Source organism: Cervus canadensis, chromosome 3 (assembly GCF_019320065.1).
Source record: "Cervus canadensis isolate Bull #8, Minnesota chromosome 3, ASM1932006v1, whole genome shotgun sequence".
NCBI lineage: Eukaryota > Metazoa > Chordata > Mammalia > Artiodactyla > Cervidae > Cervus > Cervus canadensis.
In genome coordinates this window covers 96,244,315-96,266,081 of record NC_057388.1, presented here as the reverse complement: position 1 = coordinate 96,266,081, position 21,767 = coordinate 96,244,315, and the positions used below count along the sequence as shown (strand labels likewise).

General features: G+C 43.6%; 1 protein-coding gene across 1 annotated transcript in view; it reads left to right on the top strand.

The window, feature by feature from the left end:
- The window catches only part of CREB3L2 (cAMP responsive element binding protein 3 like 2), a 131,303-nt gene that overhangs the window by 76,484 nt on the left and 33,052 nt on the right, over window positions 1-21,767 (top strand). Inside the window, exons 2-4 of the mRNA XM_043463822.1 lie at window positions 1,286-1,502; window positions 19,443-19,618; window positions 21,062-21,149. Coding sequence (XP_043319757.1) covers window positions 1,286-1,502; window positions 19,443-19,618; window positions 21,062-21,149 — 481 coding nt within the window. The remainder of the gene's footprint in view (window positions 1-1,285; window positions 1,503-19,442; window positions 19,619-21,061; window positions 21,150-21,767) is intronic.

Genomic DNA, 21,767 nt, shown 5'->3' with positions numbered 1-21,767 from the left:
AACACCCCAAGGCACAGAACAGCTGCACCCCCCATAACAAGGAATTTGCCATCTAAAATGGCAGGAGTGCTGAGGTTGAGAAACTTGGCTCTATAGACCCTCATATGATGAATATCCCTCTATCAGTGAGGCAGAATGGATGGGGCTACAGTCCTATAAGTGTGGGGCTGTGGAACAGGGAGTGCGGGATTCCCTGCGGGGCTGTGCAGAGACCATTCCTGTTTCATCATCCTGGCAGGGTGGGGGCTAGGGGGGTGATGCTGTTGGAGATGGAAGATGGGAAGAGATGAAGTAGATTAAGGAAAAACTAGAGAGGAACAAAGTCCAGGTACTTGGGAGAATAGAGGAAAGCTTATTCGGATGCCTTTGAACTTGGCACTTGGCTATGAATAACACTTTCATGCTAGAGAAATGCAGGATAGCTTGCTTATTTTCAGATATTTCCAGTGTGAAAGGTGGTAGATAGTTGCAGTCATGGCCCCGAGTGACTCATGCCATCCTGTTTCCACCGGCCTGCAGTGTGATTCTTGCCATTCCTCTGTTCAAGAGGTGGTGTCTCTTTTCATCCCATGAATCTGGGCTGGCCTTATCACTTGCCTTAACCTGAAGAATGTGGAGGGAGTGATGTTGTGTGACCTCTGGGGCCATTCAGCTTTGGCTTTCTCCCTCCAGGAACATTTCTACTGTCATGCGAGAACTCCCCGCCTGATAAAGCCTCTTTGCGGGAAAGGCCCAGGCACCCAGTGTCCCAGCCCAGCCCAGCCCCCGCCAAAATTCCAGCTCATTGCATCTCTGCCAGTGAACGCAGATGAATCAGCGTATCCACCCAGCCAACCCATAGCATAGTGAGAAACAATAAATCGTGGCTATTTTAAGCCACTTGTCTTTGGGGTGGTTTGCTACACAGCAATAGATAATTGGACATTGTGCATGAGTGACTTCATTTGGATGTTGTTAGAAGTTGTGGATATTTTGGTGTTAGAACATGTGCGAATGTGCTAAGTCACTTCAGTTGTGTCCAACTCTGTGCAACCCTATGGACTGTGGCCTGCTAGGCTCCTCTGTCCATGGGATTCTCCCGGCAAGAATGCTGGAGTGGGTTGCCATGCCCTCCTCCAGGGAATCGTCCTGACCCAGGGATTGAACCGCGCCTCTCATGTCTCCTGCATTGGCAGGCAGAATCTTTAGCACTGGCACCACCTGGGAAGCCCTTGTGTTAGAATATGTGTGTAAATATCAGACCATGGTTAAAAGACACTGAGTTCTTCCTCCTTTGCACTTGTAGCACTTCTCGGAGCTTCTGGATGAGTTCTCCCAGAACGTCTTGGGCCAGCTCCTGAACGACCCTTTCCTCTCAGAGAAGAGTGTGTCGATGGAGGTGGAGCCGTCCCCGACGTCCCCGGCGCCCCTCATCCAAGCTGAGCACAGCTACTCCCTCTGTGAGGAGCCACGGGCCCAGTCGCCATTCACCCACATCGCCGCCAGCGACAGCTTCAATGACGGTAAACCCAGAGTGGGGGAAGCGGCTGGGACCTTGGCACCTTTGGCCCTGAGCTCCTTGCGGGTGCGGAGCGTGTGTTACAGTATCATCAGCACGCGCTTCAGCCACATACCTGCTGTGTGTGGCCTGTGCTTGGGCCCTGGGGAAATGCAAAGAGGCACAGAATGTAGCTCTACCTGAGACTGTGTGCTCTGGGAATTTGCTAGAACTGAATGGTACTAATTGCTCTTTTTGACCCTGTGGACTGGGCATCAAAGCATCCTTTCACATGTCAGGTTGGCCTCTCTGGTTGATAACTCCAGTACATCCACCATTTCAAGAGATCATGCCATGTTTGTTTTTTTTCCCTGAGAAAGAATGTTTATGACCACTCTTCTCCATAAACACTTCTTGGGTATCCTCTGGACCCATTTCCAACATGTTTCCTTAACCCCATGTATAGGAGATCTTGGCAAGCATTCCTAGACTTTCTCGTTGGTTACCCTTTCATGCCCATTATCAAGGCCATTAGCTTGGTATGTGTTGAGAGTTTAGTTTTCCTGGTCTTAGAGATGTTCACATGTTTTTACCATTACTCCATAGGACTTTAGTTGGTACAGGCTCTATGAAACTTTTAAAATTGAATTTTCTATGTTTGCTTTCCTAGAAGTATAACCACCTATTTTAGTATCTTGAGTAAGTTTTGAAAACTGTATCCTCTAATGCTAGTTTGGCATATGCTCTCTTCTCCCGGCAGGATGGCAGAGTGCAGGATAGTCCCTAACTTGATGTCCTCTGTCTTGACCTAGATGTCCCCTCCCCTCCTATACCACTCTACACATGACACGTCTTGTGAAGTGACTACCTACAGGATAGGGTGCCTCCTGCTTCCTTGGGTTAAAGGCACATGCCTGTGTTCACTTCACAAAGAGGCCATTAGCTTTGTGGGGGTTTCCCTTCTCCAGTTGGGGCTCTTAGATCTATCACATGCATGCATGTGCATGCTCAGTTGTGTCTGACTCTTTCAACCCCCAGGCTGTAGCCTGACAGCCTCCTCTGTCCATGAAATTTTCCCAGCAAGACTGCTGGACGAGGTCACCATTTCCTCCTCCAGGGGATCTTCCCGAGCCGGAAATTGAACCCACGACTACTGCGTCTACTGCATTAGCAGGCAGATTCTTTACCATTGAACCACCTGGGAATCCCTCATAGATCTACTACTGTGCTGTATGTGGGTAACCCAGGTTTCCCATATTGCAGATGGGTTCTTTTACCAACTGAGCCACCAGGGAAGCCCAAGAATACTGGAGTGGGTAGCTTATCCCTTCTCCAGAGGATATTCCCAACCCAGGAATCAAACCAGGGTCTCCTACATTGCTGGCAAATTCTTTACCAGTTGAGCTGCCAGGGAAGCTCCTTAGATCTACTAATGACCTCTAACAGAACCAACTCTGGGATCAGTAAAACATCTTATCTTGGGACGGAGAATGCTGCAGGTTTTTTCTTTCTCAGGCTTATTCTTCTTTTGATTAGAGGTCTACCCACAAACAGCCCAGAAACTTTGGCCTTCTGTCCTCAGTGAAGGGATGGTCCCAAATCTGTGGGTGAGTTCTTTCCTGACTGGACCCTTTGGAGCCCTAACTGTATTCTCAGATTTCTCCTGATGAGAGGTTAGATGCATGATGATCTAATCCTTCTTCTCTGTGGTTTCTCTACTGTCCCTGCCTCAACAAGGGAACAGGGTGAGGGGAAGTCCCCTGGGAGGGACGGAAGGAAATACAGCTGAAATAATTCGAGGATGTGGAGCTGTTCTGAGGGTAACATGAGATGATGTGTTTAAAGAACCTGGGACAGTGCCCACCACATAGTATTTCAGTGACTTAGTGTTTCTTCCTTCTCTCCTCACCTCCTCTTTCTTCCTCTGTTGTTGCAGAGTTGTTATTGTTCGTTTTCCTGATCCCCTTCTTTTCCTACTGCTTCTCCTCCTTTCACTCTTTCTTCTCCCCTCCTCTGCTCTCCATCTTTTTTCCCCTTTCAGTTTCTTATTAAATCATTTCCAGGAATGACCTCTGTTCAAATTCAGGGATATGGTCTCTGTTATGACTATATACCCTTCATTTTATTATAACGTGGAGGACAACTATAGAGAGTCAGCCTTTTTCTGCATTTTAGCTTAGATAAACTCATGCAGTCCCTGCCTTAGTTGCTTTTTTTTTTTTTTAATGGACTGTAGCACTAGATGGGAGATTAGACTAAATGACCTTTAAGATTTCTCCCAGTGCTGAGGTTCTGTGTGGATGTGGTTTCTGTTTAATGTTTGTAACTGCCTTTGCATATGGTTTTCCCATTCTCTCTCTCTCTTTTTTTAATATTCTTTTTGATATGAACTATTTTAAATGTCTTTATTGAAATTGTTACCATATCGTTTCTGTTTTATGTTTTGGTGTTTTTGGCAGTGAGGCAAGTGGGATCCTAGCTCCACAATTAGGGATTGAACCCACATTCCCTACATTGAAAGATAAAGTCTTAAACACTGGACTACCAGGGAAGACACTACCCATATTCTCTTTACTGGTTTGCCTCTGTTATTTCTACAGTTCCTTTGATGCCTCTATTTCAAGCCCTACTTCCCTTTGTGGAAGTCATTTCTAATACCTCTTGTATAGTTATTTACTGCTGTGTTAACAGATCTCCCAAAATTCGTGGCTTAAACTAGCAATAATCATTTATTACCTCTCATGATTTCTGTGGATCAAGAATTCAGGACTTGCTCACATAGGTGGTTCTCGCTGTTGACTGAAAAAAACTCACAACTTAAAAGTTGAGAATTATGTTTTATTTGATGGACTTTCTGAGGACTGAAGCCTGGGATACAGCTTCTCAGATAGCTCTGAGGTTCTGTTCCAAAGAGGTAAGGGAGGAGTCAGGTTATATAGGAGTTTTTGCAACAAAATCCAGGTAGTCAGAACATTCAAAAATTACTGTTAATTAAAGAAAAACCAGACATCTCAAGTTAGTGAATTTAGCATTTTTCTCTGTTTCGAGAAGATGAAAGATCCTGGGCTCATTGAAATCATTCTTCTGATATGCACCTTAACTATCTAGGACCAGTAACTTGTTCTTTCCCATCCTGAGTTCCTTCATGGCTCACTGTGTCCTCAGATGGTAGAAAGTACTGGAGCCCTGTGGGGACTCTTTTACAAGGGCATTAATTTCATTACGGAGGGCGTCACCCTCATGACCTAATTATCTCCCCAATGCCCAACCTCCTATGACCATTACTTTGGGCATTAGAATTTTAGCATGTGAATTCTGGGAGGACACAAACATTCAAACCGTGCTAGCAAAAGGAGAGTTGACATTTTAACTAAGATAGACAGGGAAGGCCTTTCTTTAAAGGTAGCATTTGAGCAAAGATCAGCAGATGAGGAAAAGAACTAGGTGTATGTGCAAGAGGCTTCTAGGCAGAGGGGATGGCCCTGTGTCAGGGGTGTGATAACAACATAGCAACACCTCTGTTGTATTCCATTATCTGTGGAGCTAGTCAGCCATGCAGCAGCCTTGGTTCTAGAATATGCAGATCAGAGCTGGCCTAAACAATCTGGGCAACTTTCCGCTTCAAATCCATGTTTGCTGAGCACTTACCATGTGTTCTAGATACTTGTGAGACAATGATAGTAAAACTTGGTGTGTACTAAGTCCTTCAGCCATGTCCATCTCTTTGCAACCCTATGGAGCCCGCCAGGCTCCTCTGTCCATGGGATTCTGCAGGCAAGAATACTGGAGTGGGCTGCCATGTCCTCCTTCAAGGGGATCGTCCCAACATAGAGATCGAACCCACATCTCTTTATTTCTCCTGCATTGGCAGGTGAATTCTTTACCACTAGCACCACCTGGGAAGCCCAGTAAAACTTAGATTCTTACCTCAAAGTAGCTCAGAGTCTAGGGAAGATACCATGTACCCCAATACTTGATCAGACTGAATACAAGCAGTGTCCTGAGAGGAAACTGTAGCAGCTCAGAGAGAGAGCATGCCCAGTGATGATCACAGGAAAAGTTGCAGGAACGAGGCAGAATTTCATTTGAGCCCTAAAGTGTTGAGTAAAGTTGAAACAGCGGTGATGGTTGGAGGGAAGCAGATAGTGGACACAGGGCTAGGACACTGATTCTTCTAAAACAAAACCCTGAGTAAAATGATTGCAAATAAGCAGGTTTCCAAAAGTTCAGGATCCCCTCCTCTTCCTGATAACACTTTTTTTTTTTTTTGCTTTCTAATGCTAATCAGTATACATGTAGCATAAAGGAGCCACCTACTTATAGCTTAGTGTGGGGAGAAATGATCAATATTTTTCAGGAAGCTTTCTTATCAGACCAAAGCGCACAACATTCACCTCCCCCATCTGGCCTTTCCTATTTAGAGGTGCCATAATGCCATACACAAGGAATGTTGCCTGCCGTATCAGTCAACAAAAGGTGTTGTGGCCATCAGCCAGACTATGCCCATTAAGGAGGTTCAGGATGGAAAAAAGCAGGATACTGGCCCTAGATAGTTAAGGTGCATATCAGAGGAATGATTTCAATGAGCCCAAACTCTTGCATCTTCCCATATAAAGAAAAGTGCTGTATTCATTTACTTCAGGTGTCTGGGTTTCTTTAAGTCACAGTAATCTTTTGATGTTCCGACTACCTGGATTTTGTTACAAAAAATTCCTGTACATCCTGACTTATCCCTCACCTCTTTGGGGCAGTCCCTCAGAACTGTCTGAGAGGCTGTCTTCTGGATCTAAGTCCTCAGAAATCTGCCAAATAAAACAGATTTCTCAACTTTTTGGCTGTGCTTTTTTTTTGGACCGCACTGCAATAGGCTGTGCTGGTAATTTGCTGAGAATAGGTACAGTGGGTCAGATATATTTTGCAAAGAGTTTCTGATCACAGTTCATCTTAAGTATCAGTTTTTCTCTGAGTAAAGGCTTCCTATGCTAGCAAAACCCCTTTTGTATGCAGGGAATAATGAGTGTGAACAGTAACCGTTTGGAGTATGTGAAATCAGAGGTAGGCAGTGTGCATGAAGGAGCTGGGGAACTTGCTGAGGAAAGCATTGTGCAGGTCTTGGCTTCAATTGTTTTTCTGAGTTTTGTGTGGATAGGCAAATGTTTGGGAACAGAACGATTTGATTCATTTGAATCCCAGTTGGCATCTGCCTTAGGGAGGATTAATTCACAAAGATCCCTCTGGAGTCTGTGTTCTGTTAAGCAGATTGCTTTCCTGATCCAGGAGGATGATATTTCTTTAGGAGACGCATAAATAGGCAGCAATTTAAACATTACTGTTTGCATTAAATTTAATATTCTTCATCGTTTGCACTGTCTAAACAGCCTAAAGCCCAGAACTAGGAATCCTTGTTTCTAGTGATGGTTAGTATTTCATTGTACCTTGCAAAGTCAGTGATTCGAATCTTCTTGTCCTGTTTTAAAGATTAAAGGGAATTCTTCTGTAATTGCGTCCAAGCCTGAAACAAAGTGATAAGCTAAACAGTTCAAATGAGACTCTCAGTTTATTAGGATTTTTCTTTCTCCTTCTTCCTCCCTTTTCCCCTCTCTTTTTCTCTCTCCTACCATCATCCTTCTTTCTTTCTCCCTTTGTTATCTCCCTACTAACTCTTTCTTTTCCCTCTTCCTCCCTCCTTGAACCCTGAGCCAACTATATTGGGCAAATGTAGGTGCTTTTATCCTGTTTGTCTATCATGTTCTTCAGTTGAACAGTTTGAGACCCACCGCTAAAATTGTATGCAAAATTTGGGGCTGACAATATTTGTCAGTTTTTCTGCTGGGGACATATATAACTTTTTTTTTTTTTTAGATCCTCAACAGAGCCTGTGACCAAAAAAAGGTTGAGAAACACTAGTCTAAGATTACATTGGAGTCATCTGTCTTCGGGGCTGAATTTGACTGTAGACTTCTCTGAAACACTTGAACTAAAGAACTTCACATGGTTTGGCAACCACAGGAGCCGGTTCTAGGAATGTGGGCTCGGCCTTTTAAACCACCAGAAGAGACATCCTGCATTCAGCTTGTTCATTTCTGCCCATGATTAAGGCTGCTAAGCAGGGTTTTCTGTTCTTTTTTTTTTTAAAGTGAAGACTTTATAAAGAGATAAGCAGAAGCACCCAAGTAGATTGAGGAATGAAAAGCTTATATTAAAATGACCCAAGTTTTGCTCCTTAACAGCTGGAGGATATCTTCATGAGCTACTCTATTTTGTTCATGTTCCTTTGTAATTGGGGGGCTAGGTGTTTATTTACTTTTGTTGGTTAATTTCAGTCTTCTTCCTAAAGAGGAAACCTAGAGCTGGATGAAGGCTGTACAGAGAGAACTAGACATGGCCCCTGTCCTCCAAGGTGCTATGAGAAACAAGTTAGAAAATATACAAAATGTCAACAGACTCAGAGTAGAATATACTAATCCAGAAGTGATCTATTAGCACCATGCACAAGTAAAGGTAACTTTATTTTGGGTGCAATAAAGAACTCTAACTGTGAATCTTCCCGTTCTACAGACAGTGGAACCAGAACATGAAAAATAATCATCTTCCTTCTGGCTGGCCTGGCTAGGCTTCTAGAGCCAGCAGGGCATGGAGTGACCGGGTGCACTGGCTTAGTATGGATATTCTAAATTTATGGTGTTATTTCACAGGTGTCTGTGAAAACAATAGTCTGTGAGCTAAAGATGAACAGATGCCTGATGGAAGGCGGAGACTCAGCAGTTGATGAGAAACAGGGCCTTAGTAGAGTGGTGTTTTTTCAGAGACTTGAAGAAGAAAAATGATGGCTGATGATGCCAGAGCAGGGAAGATATGCTTGATATAGCAGTCTGGGGAGAAACGGAAAGGTGTATGCCATGCATGGCAAAGAAAAAATGGATTTTGCAAGGATTCGATGAAACCCAGAGCAGGACTAGCACAACATCGGGTATGCTGAGTAAAGGGTAGAGATGAGTCACGGGTGACTTAGGTTTTCTGTTTGCAGTGGTGAAGACATCTTGATGTTGAAATGTTCCAAGGCCTTGGGACCTGGGAAAGAAATCCCCAGAGAGATGACAAAGAGCTGTATCTTCATCACATTTGATTAGAGCTGCTGACAAGAGCATGGGTCTAAGCCGTCTTAGAGGGCATAGATTCTAGGGTAAAAAAATGCAGACATATCTGTCATTTACCTACAGGAAGTAGCTGGGTCCCCTGGCAAGGATGAGGTACAGAAAGAACCTGATGCATTTGGGGTGGACAAGCAGAGGAACAGTCTTCTTTTCAGAGTCTGAAACCTGGACTAGTGGTGTATGTTCTTTTGCTTTTCATCATCCATTTGAGATTACCTTTTATTTTCTTTTGCTAACTGGTATGGGAAATACCTCCTCAACTTTTTAAAAGTGAAATAATGACTTCTTTGTTTGCTTGGTCATTGAAATGTTAGAATAGTATAAGAAAGCAATATTTATAGCTCAGTTCAATCACTCAGTTGTGTCTGACTCTGCAACCTCATGGATGGCAGCATGCCAGGCTTCCCTGTCCATCACCAACTCCTGAAGCTTGCTTAGACTTATGTCCATCGAGTTGGTGATGCCATCCAACCATCCCATCCTCTGTCGTCCCCTTCTGCTCCTGGCCTCAGTTTTTACCAGCATCAGGGTCTTTTCCAGTGAGTCAGTTCTTCCCATCAGGTGGCCAAAGTATTGGAGCTTCAGCTTCAGCATCAGCCCTTGCAATTAATATTCAGGACTGATTTCCTTTAGGATAGACTGATTGGATCTCCTTGCAGTCCAAGGGACTCTCAAGAGTCTTCTCCAACACCACAATTCAAAAGTATCAGTTCTTCAGCAGTCAGCCTTCTTTATGGTCCAACTCTCACATCCATGCATGACTACTGGAAAAACCATAGACTTGACTAGACGGACCTTTGTCAGCAAAGTAACGTCTCTGCTTTTTAATATGCTGTCTAGGTTGGTCATAGCTTTTTTTCCAAGCAGCAAGCGTCTTAATTTCATGGCTGGAGTCACCATCTGCAGTGATTTTGGAGCCCAAGAAAATAAAATCTGTCACTGTTTCCACTGTTTCCCCATCTATTTGCCATGAAGTGATGGGACCAGATGCCATGATCTTAGTTTTCTGAATGTTGAGTTTTAAGCCAGCATTTTCACTCTCCTCTTTCACTTTTATCAAGAGGCTCTTTAGTTCCTCTTTGCTTTCTGCCATTAGGGTAGTGTCATCTGCAGATCTGAAGTTATTGATATTTTTCCTGGCAATCTTGATTATAACTTGTGCTTCATCTGGCCTGGCATTTTGCATGATGTACTCTGCATATAAGTTAAATAAGCAGGGTGACAATATATCTAGTTCTAACTGTTGCTTCTTGATCTGCATACAGATTTCTCAGGAGACAGATAAGGTGGTCTGGTATTTCTATCTAAGAATTTTCCACAGTTTGTTGTGATTCACAGAGTCAAAGGCTTTGGAGTAGTCAGTAAAGCAGAAATAGATGTTTTTCTGGAACTCTCTTGCTTTTTCTATGGTCCAGTGGATGTTGGCTATTTGATCTCTGGTTCCTCTGCCTTTTCTAAATCCAGCTTGAACATCTGGAAGTTTTCGGTTCACATACTGTTGAAGACTCACTTGGAGAATTTTGAGCATTACTTTGCTAGCGTGTGAAATGAATGCAATTGTGTGATAGTTTTTTGTTTTGTTTTGTTTTGTGTGTGTGATAGTTTGAACATTCTTTGGCATTGCCTTGCTATCTAGCATTAAACTTGGGAAAGACTCTGATGCTGGGAAAGATTGAGGGCAAGAGGAGAAGGGGTAGACAGAAGATGAGATGGTTGGATGGCATCACTGACTCAATGGACATGAGTTTGAGCAAAATCCAGGAGATGGTGAAGGACAGGAAAGCCTGGCGTGCTGCAGTCCATGGGGTCGCAAAGAGTCAGACATGACTGAGCAACTGAACAACAACAAAGCATTAAACTTACTCTGTTCACAAGTAAGAGTCATAATTTTGGTGAAGAAAAGTGTATACAAGAGGGTTTTTTTTGGCATGTATACACTAAGTAAATCTTTTGAAATCAGCCATTTGCTCCACAGATATTTGTTTAATGCATACTCTAAACACAGTTTCCTATGGGAGGACCTGAGATACCAAATGCAGACCACAGATAGAATTTAGCAGTTCATCTCTGGGATCAATTTGTTTGAATTGGAATCTGGGTTCTGCCGCTTACTAATGGTGTGAATTTGAGCAAGTGGCTCAACTCTTGTGTTTCTTTCCTGATCTTTAAAATGGAAATAATTTTCATTATACTCAACCTTGTGCTATTGTTGTAGGGATTAAGTTATTATATATTATACATTTATAACAGTGCCTGGCAATTAGTAAGCACTAATAAATATTAGCTCTTGTCATTATTGCTTTGCTCTTGTTATTATTGCTTTATGCAGATTGCCACATAATTCAGTACATAATTTACCAACTGACCACAATATTAACAACCAGAATAAGTGAAAGAAGCTGTAAACACAGGCACAGAAAGAACACGAAATCAGGAAGGTAAACATGAAGAACAGGGCCTGGCGCGCAGCTCTCAAAACATTTGAGCTATTACTGGCTGCTCCTAAACTGGAATGCTTCACCTTAGCAACAGTGGATTAGGAGTCCATATAAATGAAGGTGAGAAGTATAGGAAGAACCAATATTGCACTTTTTTTAGTGGCTAATTATGGGCTCAAAATGACGTTAATTGAAGAATACTCACTTTTAGCAGAGATGTTTCATCACTGATCTCTTGCAAAGCATTATGCCAGAGGGAAAAAGAGCCCGGGCTGTGGGACTGGTTGGCCTGGGTGTGCAACCCTGGTTGGCCGCATACGTGCTAGGGGCTGTGTACCAGCCCCCAGGGGTGACATAGGCTGAGGGGTTTAATCTCTTAGTGTCCTTGTCTATAAAACGAGAACGATCATAGTGCTTGCCTTCCAGGGTCACTCTCAGGGTTAAATTAATTACTATATATCTAAAGCACTTAGAACAATGTTTAGCACGTAGTAAACACTCATAGTTAAGTGTTCGCTGTTTTCACTGTTTTCAACACTTCCCCATACAACTCACACTGGAGGTGATTTCATTGTCCAGGCACTCAGGGAGGGACCCTGGGCAGGCAGGCGTCTACCTTCTGTCTGAACAGTGGGCTGCAGTTTAGTCTGGCTCTTTGATACATTCACCTGCTTTCCTCCCCTCTCCTGGCTTCCGGAACCCAGCCTTGGTGTTTTTCCTTTAAGAGATGTTTACGCCAAAAATGGGTCAAGATTTGCCAATTCTGTTGAAGAAATTCACAGGGCAAATGGTGAAGTATGAAATACTGAAGGATTTAGACGAGGCATACTTACTTAATTCACAGACATTTCTTTTTTACTTTAGACATATAAATAGCTAATGGGTGCATATGTGTGTATATCATTTAGGTGGTATTTGCCCTATGTAATTTCTCTTTTTAAGAGTACACTGACATACCATATTGATAAATATAGTGGTATTTGCCCTATGTAATTTCTCTTTTTAAGAGTACACTGATATACCATATAGATAAATGTATATCTGTGTGTGTGTATATACAGATATATATGTATTATTTATATAATATATAAAATGACACATATATAACTCATATATATAAAATATAAAGATACTTTCTACTCCCAATTTAGAGTTTAACCTCTTCTTTCCCCCTCCCAGGAATCAGTTTCAATTCAGTGCAGTTATTTATGGAAATGATTGAGGACCTGCATTTTGGTGTTACCTCTAGGTTAGCTTTAGCTTGTGGGCTTTTTAGCTGCTGTCTTGGTAATCTCAGCATCCAGCCCCAGTGCTCACAGCTGCTTCCTTTCGTCCTTGAATGTGAAGGACTGGTCATCACGAGACAGCAGCCTGTTTTTGTTTTCTTGCTGACAGCTGAGTGGTGATCCCCAGGAAATCTGCCAGTCGAGCTTGGCCTTTGATAGCAAGCTGTTTAAATAAAATCAGGAGATATGTCGGCTGTGCTTCTTACTCTCCACGGTGCACTACTGGCCTTATTGGGTCATGTTTTCCTTCTTTTTTCTTTTTTTTTTCCTAGCTGTGCTACATGGCATGTGAGATGTTAGTTCCCTAACGAGGGATTGAACCAATGCCCCCTGCAGTGGAAGCTCAGGGAAGCTCAGGGTCTTAGCCATTGGATGGCCAGGAAAGACCCGGGTGATGTTTTCCTCCTGAAATGAAACTTAAAAGGCATATAGATATAGTTTAGGGAAAAAAATTTTTTTAATCAATATCTGAGCTTTAGAAGTTTTACAAATTTGAGCATGTATAGAGTGTGCACTGACTCTTATTTTTATAGTTTTATCAATAACTCAGCCATCTAAGTTCTATCAATAACTCAGCCATCTAAATTCTAAGCTATGGTGCTCTGCTGATCTTTTGCCAGTGAAATAAGACTGCGAAAGTAAGGTCATATGGGAAAAGTGTAATACATATTCTACTGATTCCCTTTCACTTTATCTTCTGTCATACCTCAGAGGTTATATGTGTCATTTTGTTTTCTCAGATTTGATATTTATTTCCATTGACAGACAGAGTACAAGCTAACACCTAGTAGTTCAGAATGACAGCTACTTTTTTCTAATTTCAACTGCTGCTGGAATGTTGTTCTCAGCAAACGTCTTACTGGCTGACCTTCTTCACCTGAAGTCATTTATTTTATGATTTAACTGGTAGATCGGATCAATCTACAAATATTTATTGATATGGTTTACAGTTGGTGGTTTAGAGGAATTATTATGGGAATATGGTTCAGCTACTGTGTTGCCATAGGGTCTGATGTGATGGATTTAATTTCTTGTGTATATTGATACTTTCAGCTGTGTTATGTCAGCCAGCTATATTCCTGAAAAACAAACCACTCCTAAAATCATTAGCTTTTGTAAAAAAAGTTTTTATTGGAGTGTGGTTGTTTTACAATGTTATGTTAGTTTCTGCTGTACAAGAAGTGAATCACTTGATTCAGTGATTCACAAGTGAATCACTCGGGCCCCTCCGTCCATGGGGTTTTCCAGGCAAGGGTACTGGAGTGGGTTGCTATTTCCTTCTCCAGGGGATCTTTCCTGACCCAGGGATCGAACCCTGGTCTCCCGCATTGTGAGCAGGCGCTTTGCCTTCCAAGCCACCAGGGAAGTCTGAATCAGCTATAGGTATACACACATCTCCTCTTTTTTTGGATTTCCTTCCCATTTAGGTCACCACAGAGCACTGTATACAATCCCCTGTGCTATACAGTAGGTTCTCGTTAGTGATTTATTTTATATATTGGTGGCTCAGATGGTAAAGAAACCACCTGCAGTGCAGGAGACCTGGGTTCGATCCCTGGGTCGGGAAGATCCCTGGAGGAGGGCATGGCAACCCACTCCAGTATTCTTGCCTGGAGAATCCCCATGGACAGGGAAGCCTGGCAGACTGCAAGTCCATGGAATCACAAAGAGTTGGACAGGACTGAGCAGCTAAATACACAGCACACACATCAATAGCGTATATATGTCAATCTCCCAATTCATGGCACTCCTTTTTCTCCTTGGTATCCATACATCTGTTCTCTCCATCTATATCTCTATCTAAACTCCTTAGCTTTGACAACAATTGTTTATTATTATAGTTCACACGTTTGTGCCTTGACTAGAGGTTGGCTCATTTAGGTGGGGTTAGGGGCAATGACTGGTTTTTACTGGCTTCAGCTAGATTTACTCACATGTCTAAGGCTGAGAGTTGGCTGATTTTGGCCAGGCTTATCTGGGGACAATTCTGTTTTATATGTCTGTCCTCCTGGGATCGGTAGATTGTCCTAGCACATCTGTCTCACTGTGATGGCAAAGGCACAAATATGTGAGTTCAACTGTGCATTTCAAAACTCCACTTGTATTAGGAAGCTCATATCCTTTTAGCCAGAGCAAGTCAGGTGGTCAATCTCAGGCTGGGAATTAGTCCCCAGTGGGAGGGCACTGCCAGATTACATGGCAGAGGATATGGATAAAGGGACAAATGAAGAACTGTGGAGCCAATTATGTGATTTATAACATATGTTAAGGTGCTCACTGACTCTAAGTCGAGGGGCTCTGAATGGGCCCCTTGACCCACTAAGGCTTCTAGTAATTACTGTTTTGTGGTATAAAGTAGAGCAGGCAGAAGCAGGCCATGTCCATGTGCAGTCATCCAGTGATGATAATATTCCCCGTACAGGAAATTTAGAAATAGTATGAAATTGGGGGAAAAAATTATTCATGTTCTGAGTTATTCTCCAGAGATCTTTCTATCACTTTCCTCATTGAAAGTGAAGTCGCTCAGTCATGTCCGACTCTTTGCGACCCCATGGACTAATGTAGCCCACCAGGCTCCTCCGTCCATGGGATTCTCCAGGCAAGAATACTGGAGTGGGTTGCCATTTCCTTCTCCACTTTCCTCATTAATAGTGCACAAATCTATATGTTTTTTCTTAATACTCTGTCATAAATCTTTGCCTTGTTATTAAAAAGCCTTTAACATGTAACATTACTGGCTGCATAATATTTCCATGGTATGCTGCTGCTGCTGCTAAGTTGCTTCAGTCATGTCCAACTCTGTGCGAACCCATAGACGGCAGCCCACCAGGCTCCCCTGTCCCTGGGATTCTCCAGGCAAGAACACTGGAGTGCGTTGCCATTTCCTTCTCCAGTGCATGAAAGTGAAAAGTGAAAGTGAAGTCACTCAGTTATGTCCAACTCCTAGCGACCCCATGGACTGCAGCCTACAAGGCTCCTCCGTCCATGGGATTTTCCAGGCAAGAGTACTGGAATGGGTTGCCATTGCCTTCTCCTCCATTATATGAGTACACCCTAAGTCATTAACCTTGCCCTTCCTTTTTACTGTTTTGGTTACTTTCAGTGTCTTGTGATAATAAATAATGCTGCAATGAGCATATTTGTGCAAAAATGTTTATGTGTTTACTTGTTTCTTTCATGGATCGAGAGACCTGAATTTTGCCACTCATTTGCTGTGTGGTCTAGACCTGCATGTTAGGTACCTCATTGTAAGATCACATATCGAGCTTGATGGCCTTAAACTTCTTTCTAATTCAAAAAAATATCTTTCAAGGGAGAGTAATAAATTGCTGTTTTGAACTGGAAGCAGGCAGGCAACTCCAGCTGTTTGTCACCAAAAAGCTCAGGAGAGGAGTGGAAGCTTCTTTGGGCTTCTCTCTTGGAAGAGTTCAGGGAAAGTTTTGTTTCATAGTTCACATAATTATGGTTTGTCCTTCAGTCTCCATCTCTGATACAATAAAGATTATATTTACATAATTTTTTTTTAAATAGGAGTGTAGGGCACTAAGCATTAAGAATATAAACTATCTTGACCTACTTAATGGATATGTGCTTTGAGAATGGTTTAGCTTATTGGAAGAGCTGACTTCACGACCTGTCTTCATTTTGCTTGTCATTTTGTTTATTTTTAAATAATTTTTTTTATTTATTTATATTTGGCTGTACTGGGTTTTCATTTCTGCACGGGCTTTTCTCTAGTTATGGTGAGCTGGAGTAACTCTCCAGCTGAGGGGTGTGGGCTTCTCTTGTTGTGGAGCATGAGCTCTGTGGCACATGGTCTTAAGTAGTTGTGGCATGTGGGCTTAGTAGTTGTGGCTCCCCGGCTCCAGAGCACAGGCTCAATAGCTGTGGCACACAGGCTTAGTTGCTCTGCGGCATGTGCAATCTTCACTGATCAGGGATCGAAACCATGTTTCCTGCACTGGCAGGCGGATTCTTTAGCCACCAGGGAAGGTGCGCTTATAATTTTGTCTTTGCCTTTTGTATTTATGTTTGTCTTTTCTTTTGTGCCTTGTGATTTACCTGTCATCACAGTGATCATAACTGCACACCCATGGGGTCTGGCCTTATTTCACCATTTCCTGGTAACTGCATGTGACCTTTTTCTCAGTGATGCCTCCTTACTGTTTATTTTCATATGTACCGAGGCTGTGTTTCATCTTGCTGTCTCTCTTCCAGCCTCTGCTGGGGATAAATATTGCTCAGTGTGGACAGGCTGTAAGTGCTGACAGGTGGAGGTATGAACACATCACTGTTGAGTGGAGAAAGTGTAATCTATGCTCTCTCTGTCTCTCTAGCTGCTCCCCACATCGGTCCTGAGCATGTCCTCCTTGCAGCTGACAGAGACTCCCCATTCCTAAACTCCTCCTGAGAGCAGTGTTAGAAACTTTATTTGGGACTTCCTTGGTGGTACAGTGGATAGGAATCCGCCTGCCAATGCAGGGGACACAGGTTCAATCCCTGGCCTGGGAAGATTCTGTATGCTGTGGAGCAACTACGCCCATGTGCCGCAGCTGCTGAGCCTGTGGGCCCTAGAGCCTGTGCTCCTCAACAAGAGAAGCCACTGCAATGAGAAGCCTTTGCACCACGACTGGAAAGTCGCTCCTGTACACTGCAACTTGAGAAAGCCCACACGCAGCAATGAAGACCCAGTGCAGCCAAAAATAAAAATACATTAAAAAAAAAAAAGATACTTGGTTTGGCTCCTCATCCAGTTGCCCCCGCTGCCCCCAAGCTGAGCTGGGGTGCCCATCTGGCCAGCAGGACTCTGCGTCCAGTACAGTGTGGTCTCCATCCTCTGACCGCCTTCAAGAGGCCTTTTGTTTCCTGCCCCTCCCGCTCAGCCAGGATGTGGTCCCCAATCCCCTGGGAATGATGGGACTCCTCCACCACCCCAGAGCGCTCAGCAGCTCTGGAAAACCAGCTCTAAAAGTGAAACGTCATCAACCAACTGAAACTTTGCCCGTCTTTATTTTACCCCAGGAAATATTAATACATTGGGGCTGGAATATTTAATCGAGTCAGTTATAAATTGGATTTGGGGGAAAATCATTTTCCTTGATGCAGATGAATCTAACTTTCCCCTGAAGGAAGTTACTTATGAAATACAACCTTAATCACTGCAAGCTGTAGTTTTTGGCTTCCTTGCCCACCCTTCCACTGCCCCTTGATGGTTGAGTGATGTGATGTTCATGTACCTTTTCATAAGAAAACTTGAGCTCTACTCTTGAGTGTGAAATAATTCATAATGTGAATGACTTTGCTGCCCTCTACAATAACAGTTCACGAGGGTGTGAATGTATATGTACATTTTAATAAAGCGAGGGAGCATATCTTGGCTTTATTTCAGTCTCGTTTTAGTTAACTGGCATTGGGTGAGGAATGCTGACTCTGGGAATCTCTGACTTGTTTTCTCTTGTTTCGCACCTGCTTGCAGCCTCCTTGCTATCCCCTGCCCTTCCCTTCCCGCTTCTTTTCCAGGGCTGCGCTGAGGTACCTGCTCTCAAGTAACTTGGTAGAAGTGCAGGGTACCGTGCGGGCTCCTGGGAGAGTGTTGCTGAGTGATGGAGGTGCTTCTGTCCCATCACTGCTGTTCCTTTGTTGCAATCCCCAGGCCTGTGATCATTGCAAAAGCCAGAGGCCAAGACCAGACTCGGCAAGGGGCCGCTCTTCCCTCTGGATTTCATGCATTTCAGCAACATGTTTTACCAACTCTGAAGTTTCTGAGAGGGCTAAGTACAGTTCTGGAAGTCTAGGGCAGGTGTAAATGCGGTTGTAGGGAAGCAGACTGGGACCAGCAATGGGGAGTGAAAAGAAAAAAAAGACACAGATAAGCATCCGCTGGGGAGAAGGGCAGAGACCTTCTAACCATTGTCTCTGGTCCTGTGTCCTGAGACCCTGGTTGCAGTCATTCACTCTTTCCTTCTTATTTGTATTTTTTAATTGTAGAATTGGCCAAGAAGTTTGTTGGGATTTTTCTGCAAGATGTTATGGAAAAACCCAAACAAACATTTTGGCCAACCCTATACATATATGTATTTCTTTTTTTTTTTAATATAGTTGCTTTACAATGTAGTGTTCGTTTCTGCTGACAGCAAAGTGGATCAGCCACATGTATACATGTAACCCCTCTTCCTTGGATTTCCCTTCCGCTTAGGCCAGCACAGAGTCTTGAGTAGAGTTCCCTGCAGTATGCAGTAGATTCTCGTTAGTTACCTGTTTTATACATGGTAGTGCATATGTGCCAATCCCAATTTCCTGATCCACCCCCTCTTCCTTCGTATTTTTAGATGTACTCATTTATTTATGAATAGATAATGGATTCATTTGGTTTGAAAACCAGAAACTATAAAACACTACACACTGAAATTGTCCCTTTTATCCTGTTCCCCATCCTCCCAGTCTCCTTCCCACGGTGCCCAGGGAGCTTAGTTTCTTTCATATGCTTGCTTCCAGAGTTGCCTTAGGCATCCTTACACTCAAGTGAATGAAAGCATAGATTCTTACTGTGCCGGTCGTTTGTTCATCCATTGATCTCCTCTCTCATGGTCTCATTTTATTTCTTTTAATTCTACTCTCAATAATTATTTTTTTTATTAATTTGTCATAGTTTTGGTTGTGCTGGGTCTTTGCTGCTGCGTGCGGGCTTTCTCTAGTTGCGGAGCACAGAGGCTGGCCTCTGGTTGCGGTGTGAGAGCTTCTCATTGCGGTGTCTTCCCTTGTGGAGCACAGGCTCTAGGCACACAGGCTTCAGCGATTGCCGCACATGGGCCCAGCAGTAGAGGTTCTCAGGCTCTAGAGCACAGGCTCAGTAGTTGTGGCTCAGGGGCCTAGTTGCCCCGAGGCACGTGGGATCTTCCTGGACCAGGGATCAAACCCGTGTCCCCTGCATCGGCAGGTGGATTCTTATCCACTGAGGCGCCAGAGAAGTCCCTCAATAATTCTTTGTTGGAGGTGTTTTTGAGGAGAAAGGTCAGTGGTCACTTGTTTTACTTCTTCCTGATGCCCTCAGCAGATTTCACGCAGTGTGCTTGTCTTTTTCCCACAGATGAGGTGGAGAGTGAGAAATGGTACCTGTCTCCAGACTTCCCACCAACAACCATCAAGACAGAGCCCATCACGGACGAGCCACCCTCAGGACTCGTCCCCTCTGTCACGCTGACCATCACCGCCATTTCCACCCCGTTTGACAAGGAGGAGCCCCCTCTGGAAATGAACGCTGGGGTAAAGTCACTTGTCTTCCATAAAAACAGATTGGATCAAGAGATAACAGACCTCATCCTCCAAAAAGGCATTTAATCTTTTTGGAGCCAGTGGTTGGCTATGTAACTATATATATATATATGTAAAAGTGCATTTATGTCTATATCCAGAGCATGTCATTTTGGGGTCAGCATTGGTTATATCACTTCCTTTAAAGGCATTGTCCAAAAAAACTGGTAGCAAGTCTCATTTCGGTTTTTCTGTGAATGCTATTACAAAATTGAAAAAGTTCAGGGATATCCATGTTGGAAAAACATTCTCCCTGGAATTGATTTTTGAGCCAGTGGAAAGGGAGTGGTTACAGCGATGGTGCTATTCATAGCTTTCTGGGCTGCGGCAACGAGGAATGCTTGCTCCTGTGTCATGCTTTATTTTCCTAGTGCTGTGCAAGCTGCCCTGAATTCAGGGGTTTCCCAGCTACCAATTCTTATTGTATTACCCGTGGAAAGTGTAAGAAATTGGGAGTTGCTCAGTTCCATACCTGTAGCAAGTAGGATTTAGTTTTACTCCACCTTCTCTCTAGGTATTTTGATGTCTGGTGATGGACCAGGGTGATACTTGTACATCTTCTTCTGGATATTTGGAATCCAGTCCTAACTTTCCTTATGCTCAAAGCCACAGGTTATATTACAGTGACTCCACTGACATTCTCTAAGTCGTTTCTCCTCTGAGCGAGGTAGAAGAGTCCAGGAAAAGTAACACACCAAGGCTTGGCTGCATCCTCACCCCTTGTGCTGTTTACCTTCCATCCATGGGGGAGATGAGGGCAGATGAAGATGAGGCGGACAGAGCACCTCTATGCTGCCCTCCATAATTCCTTTCTCAAAAGCTACCTGAGTCTGTTTATAGAATGAGGTTTCTGGAGTCTATTAGTCTCCTTGCTCTATGAGATTTTAGTTTGGATTTTATGCAAGTCACTAAGAAAGGTCAGAGTCATGGCCTTGCTCCTATGCATGGGCCAGATACCTTTCCTCCTTTCCCTACCCAGTGTTTTCATGGTGATGTGTTGTCGGTTGTCAGGAACCTGGAGAGAACGCACGCAGCTGGATTCACACAGGTCCTCCTGCTGGAGGCCTGTGACCTTTTAGGAATGTGCCAGACTAGTTTTGTGGTAAAGTGCCTTTACAGTACCATAGATGCAATAGAATGAAGCGCTGACAAGTGAGCCCTGGGTTCTTTATTTGAGAATTCTGAGGGCTCCATCACCTGTACTGCCAGGTTTGGCAATGGGGGAGGGTTAAGGACTAAAATACCTCCCGGTCCAAGAAGCAGCCTGTGCTCAGCCAGACCTCACCAGCCCTAGCACAGCCCTAGGAGGGAGACAGGATGACGAATAGATCCCCGGGGTATTGCTTCGGGTTTGTTATTGGCTTTTAAAAACTGTGTTTGAATTTCTTTCTTTAGGTTGATTCCTCATGCCAGACCATTATTCCTAAGATTAAGCTGGAGCCTCATGAAGTGGATCAGTTCCTAAACTTCTCTCCCAAGGAAGGTCTGTCTCCTCTCCCCTTTGGATTAACAGGCGTGGGTGAGCCACCCAGGGAAGGTGGGGACTGTTGACTGTACTGAAGGCAGAGCTTGTTTTATGAAATAGCTGTTCCTGACTCTAAATACAAACTTTGAAAGCTAAATTGTATTTTCCCATATATGTGTATGCTTAATTTTCAAGTAGATCAACTTTTACTCCAAGCCAGGGTGACTTTACAACATGTTTATAGACTCTTGTGACTCCGGTGTTGACAAGGGAACACGGGAACCCCTGCCCTCAAGCCATCCTATGAATAAAAGCCAGCTCCCTGCTCTGGCGTGATGATCAGTACGGACCTAATGGGCATTTACAAAGCCAACTTGCCGGCTTAAAACAAACTCTAATTTTAAACCCTGTGTGAAGTGGATTCACAGTTTATCTGTCTGGCAATTCAGTATTTTTAAATGTTGATTTTCAGGTGGCTCAGCTGGTAGAAAATCTGCCTGCAATATAGGAAATGAAGGTTCAATCTCTGAGTCAGGAAGATCCTGTGGAAAAGGGAATGACAACCCACTCCAGTATTCTTGCCTGGGAAATCCCATGAACAGAGGAGCCTGGTGGGCTACAGTTCCATGGGGTCAT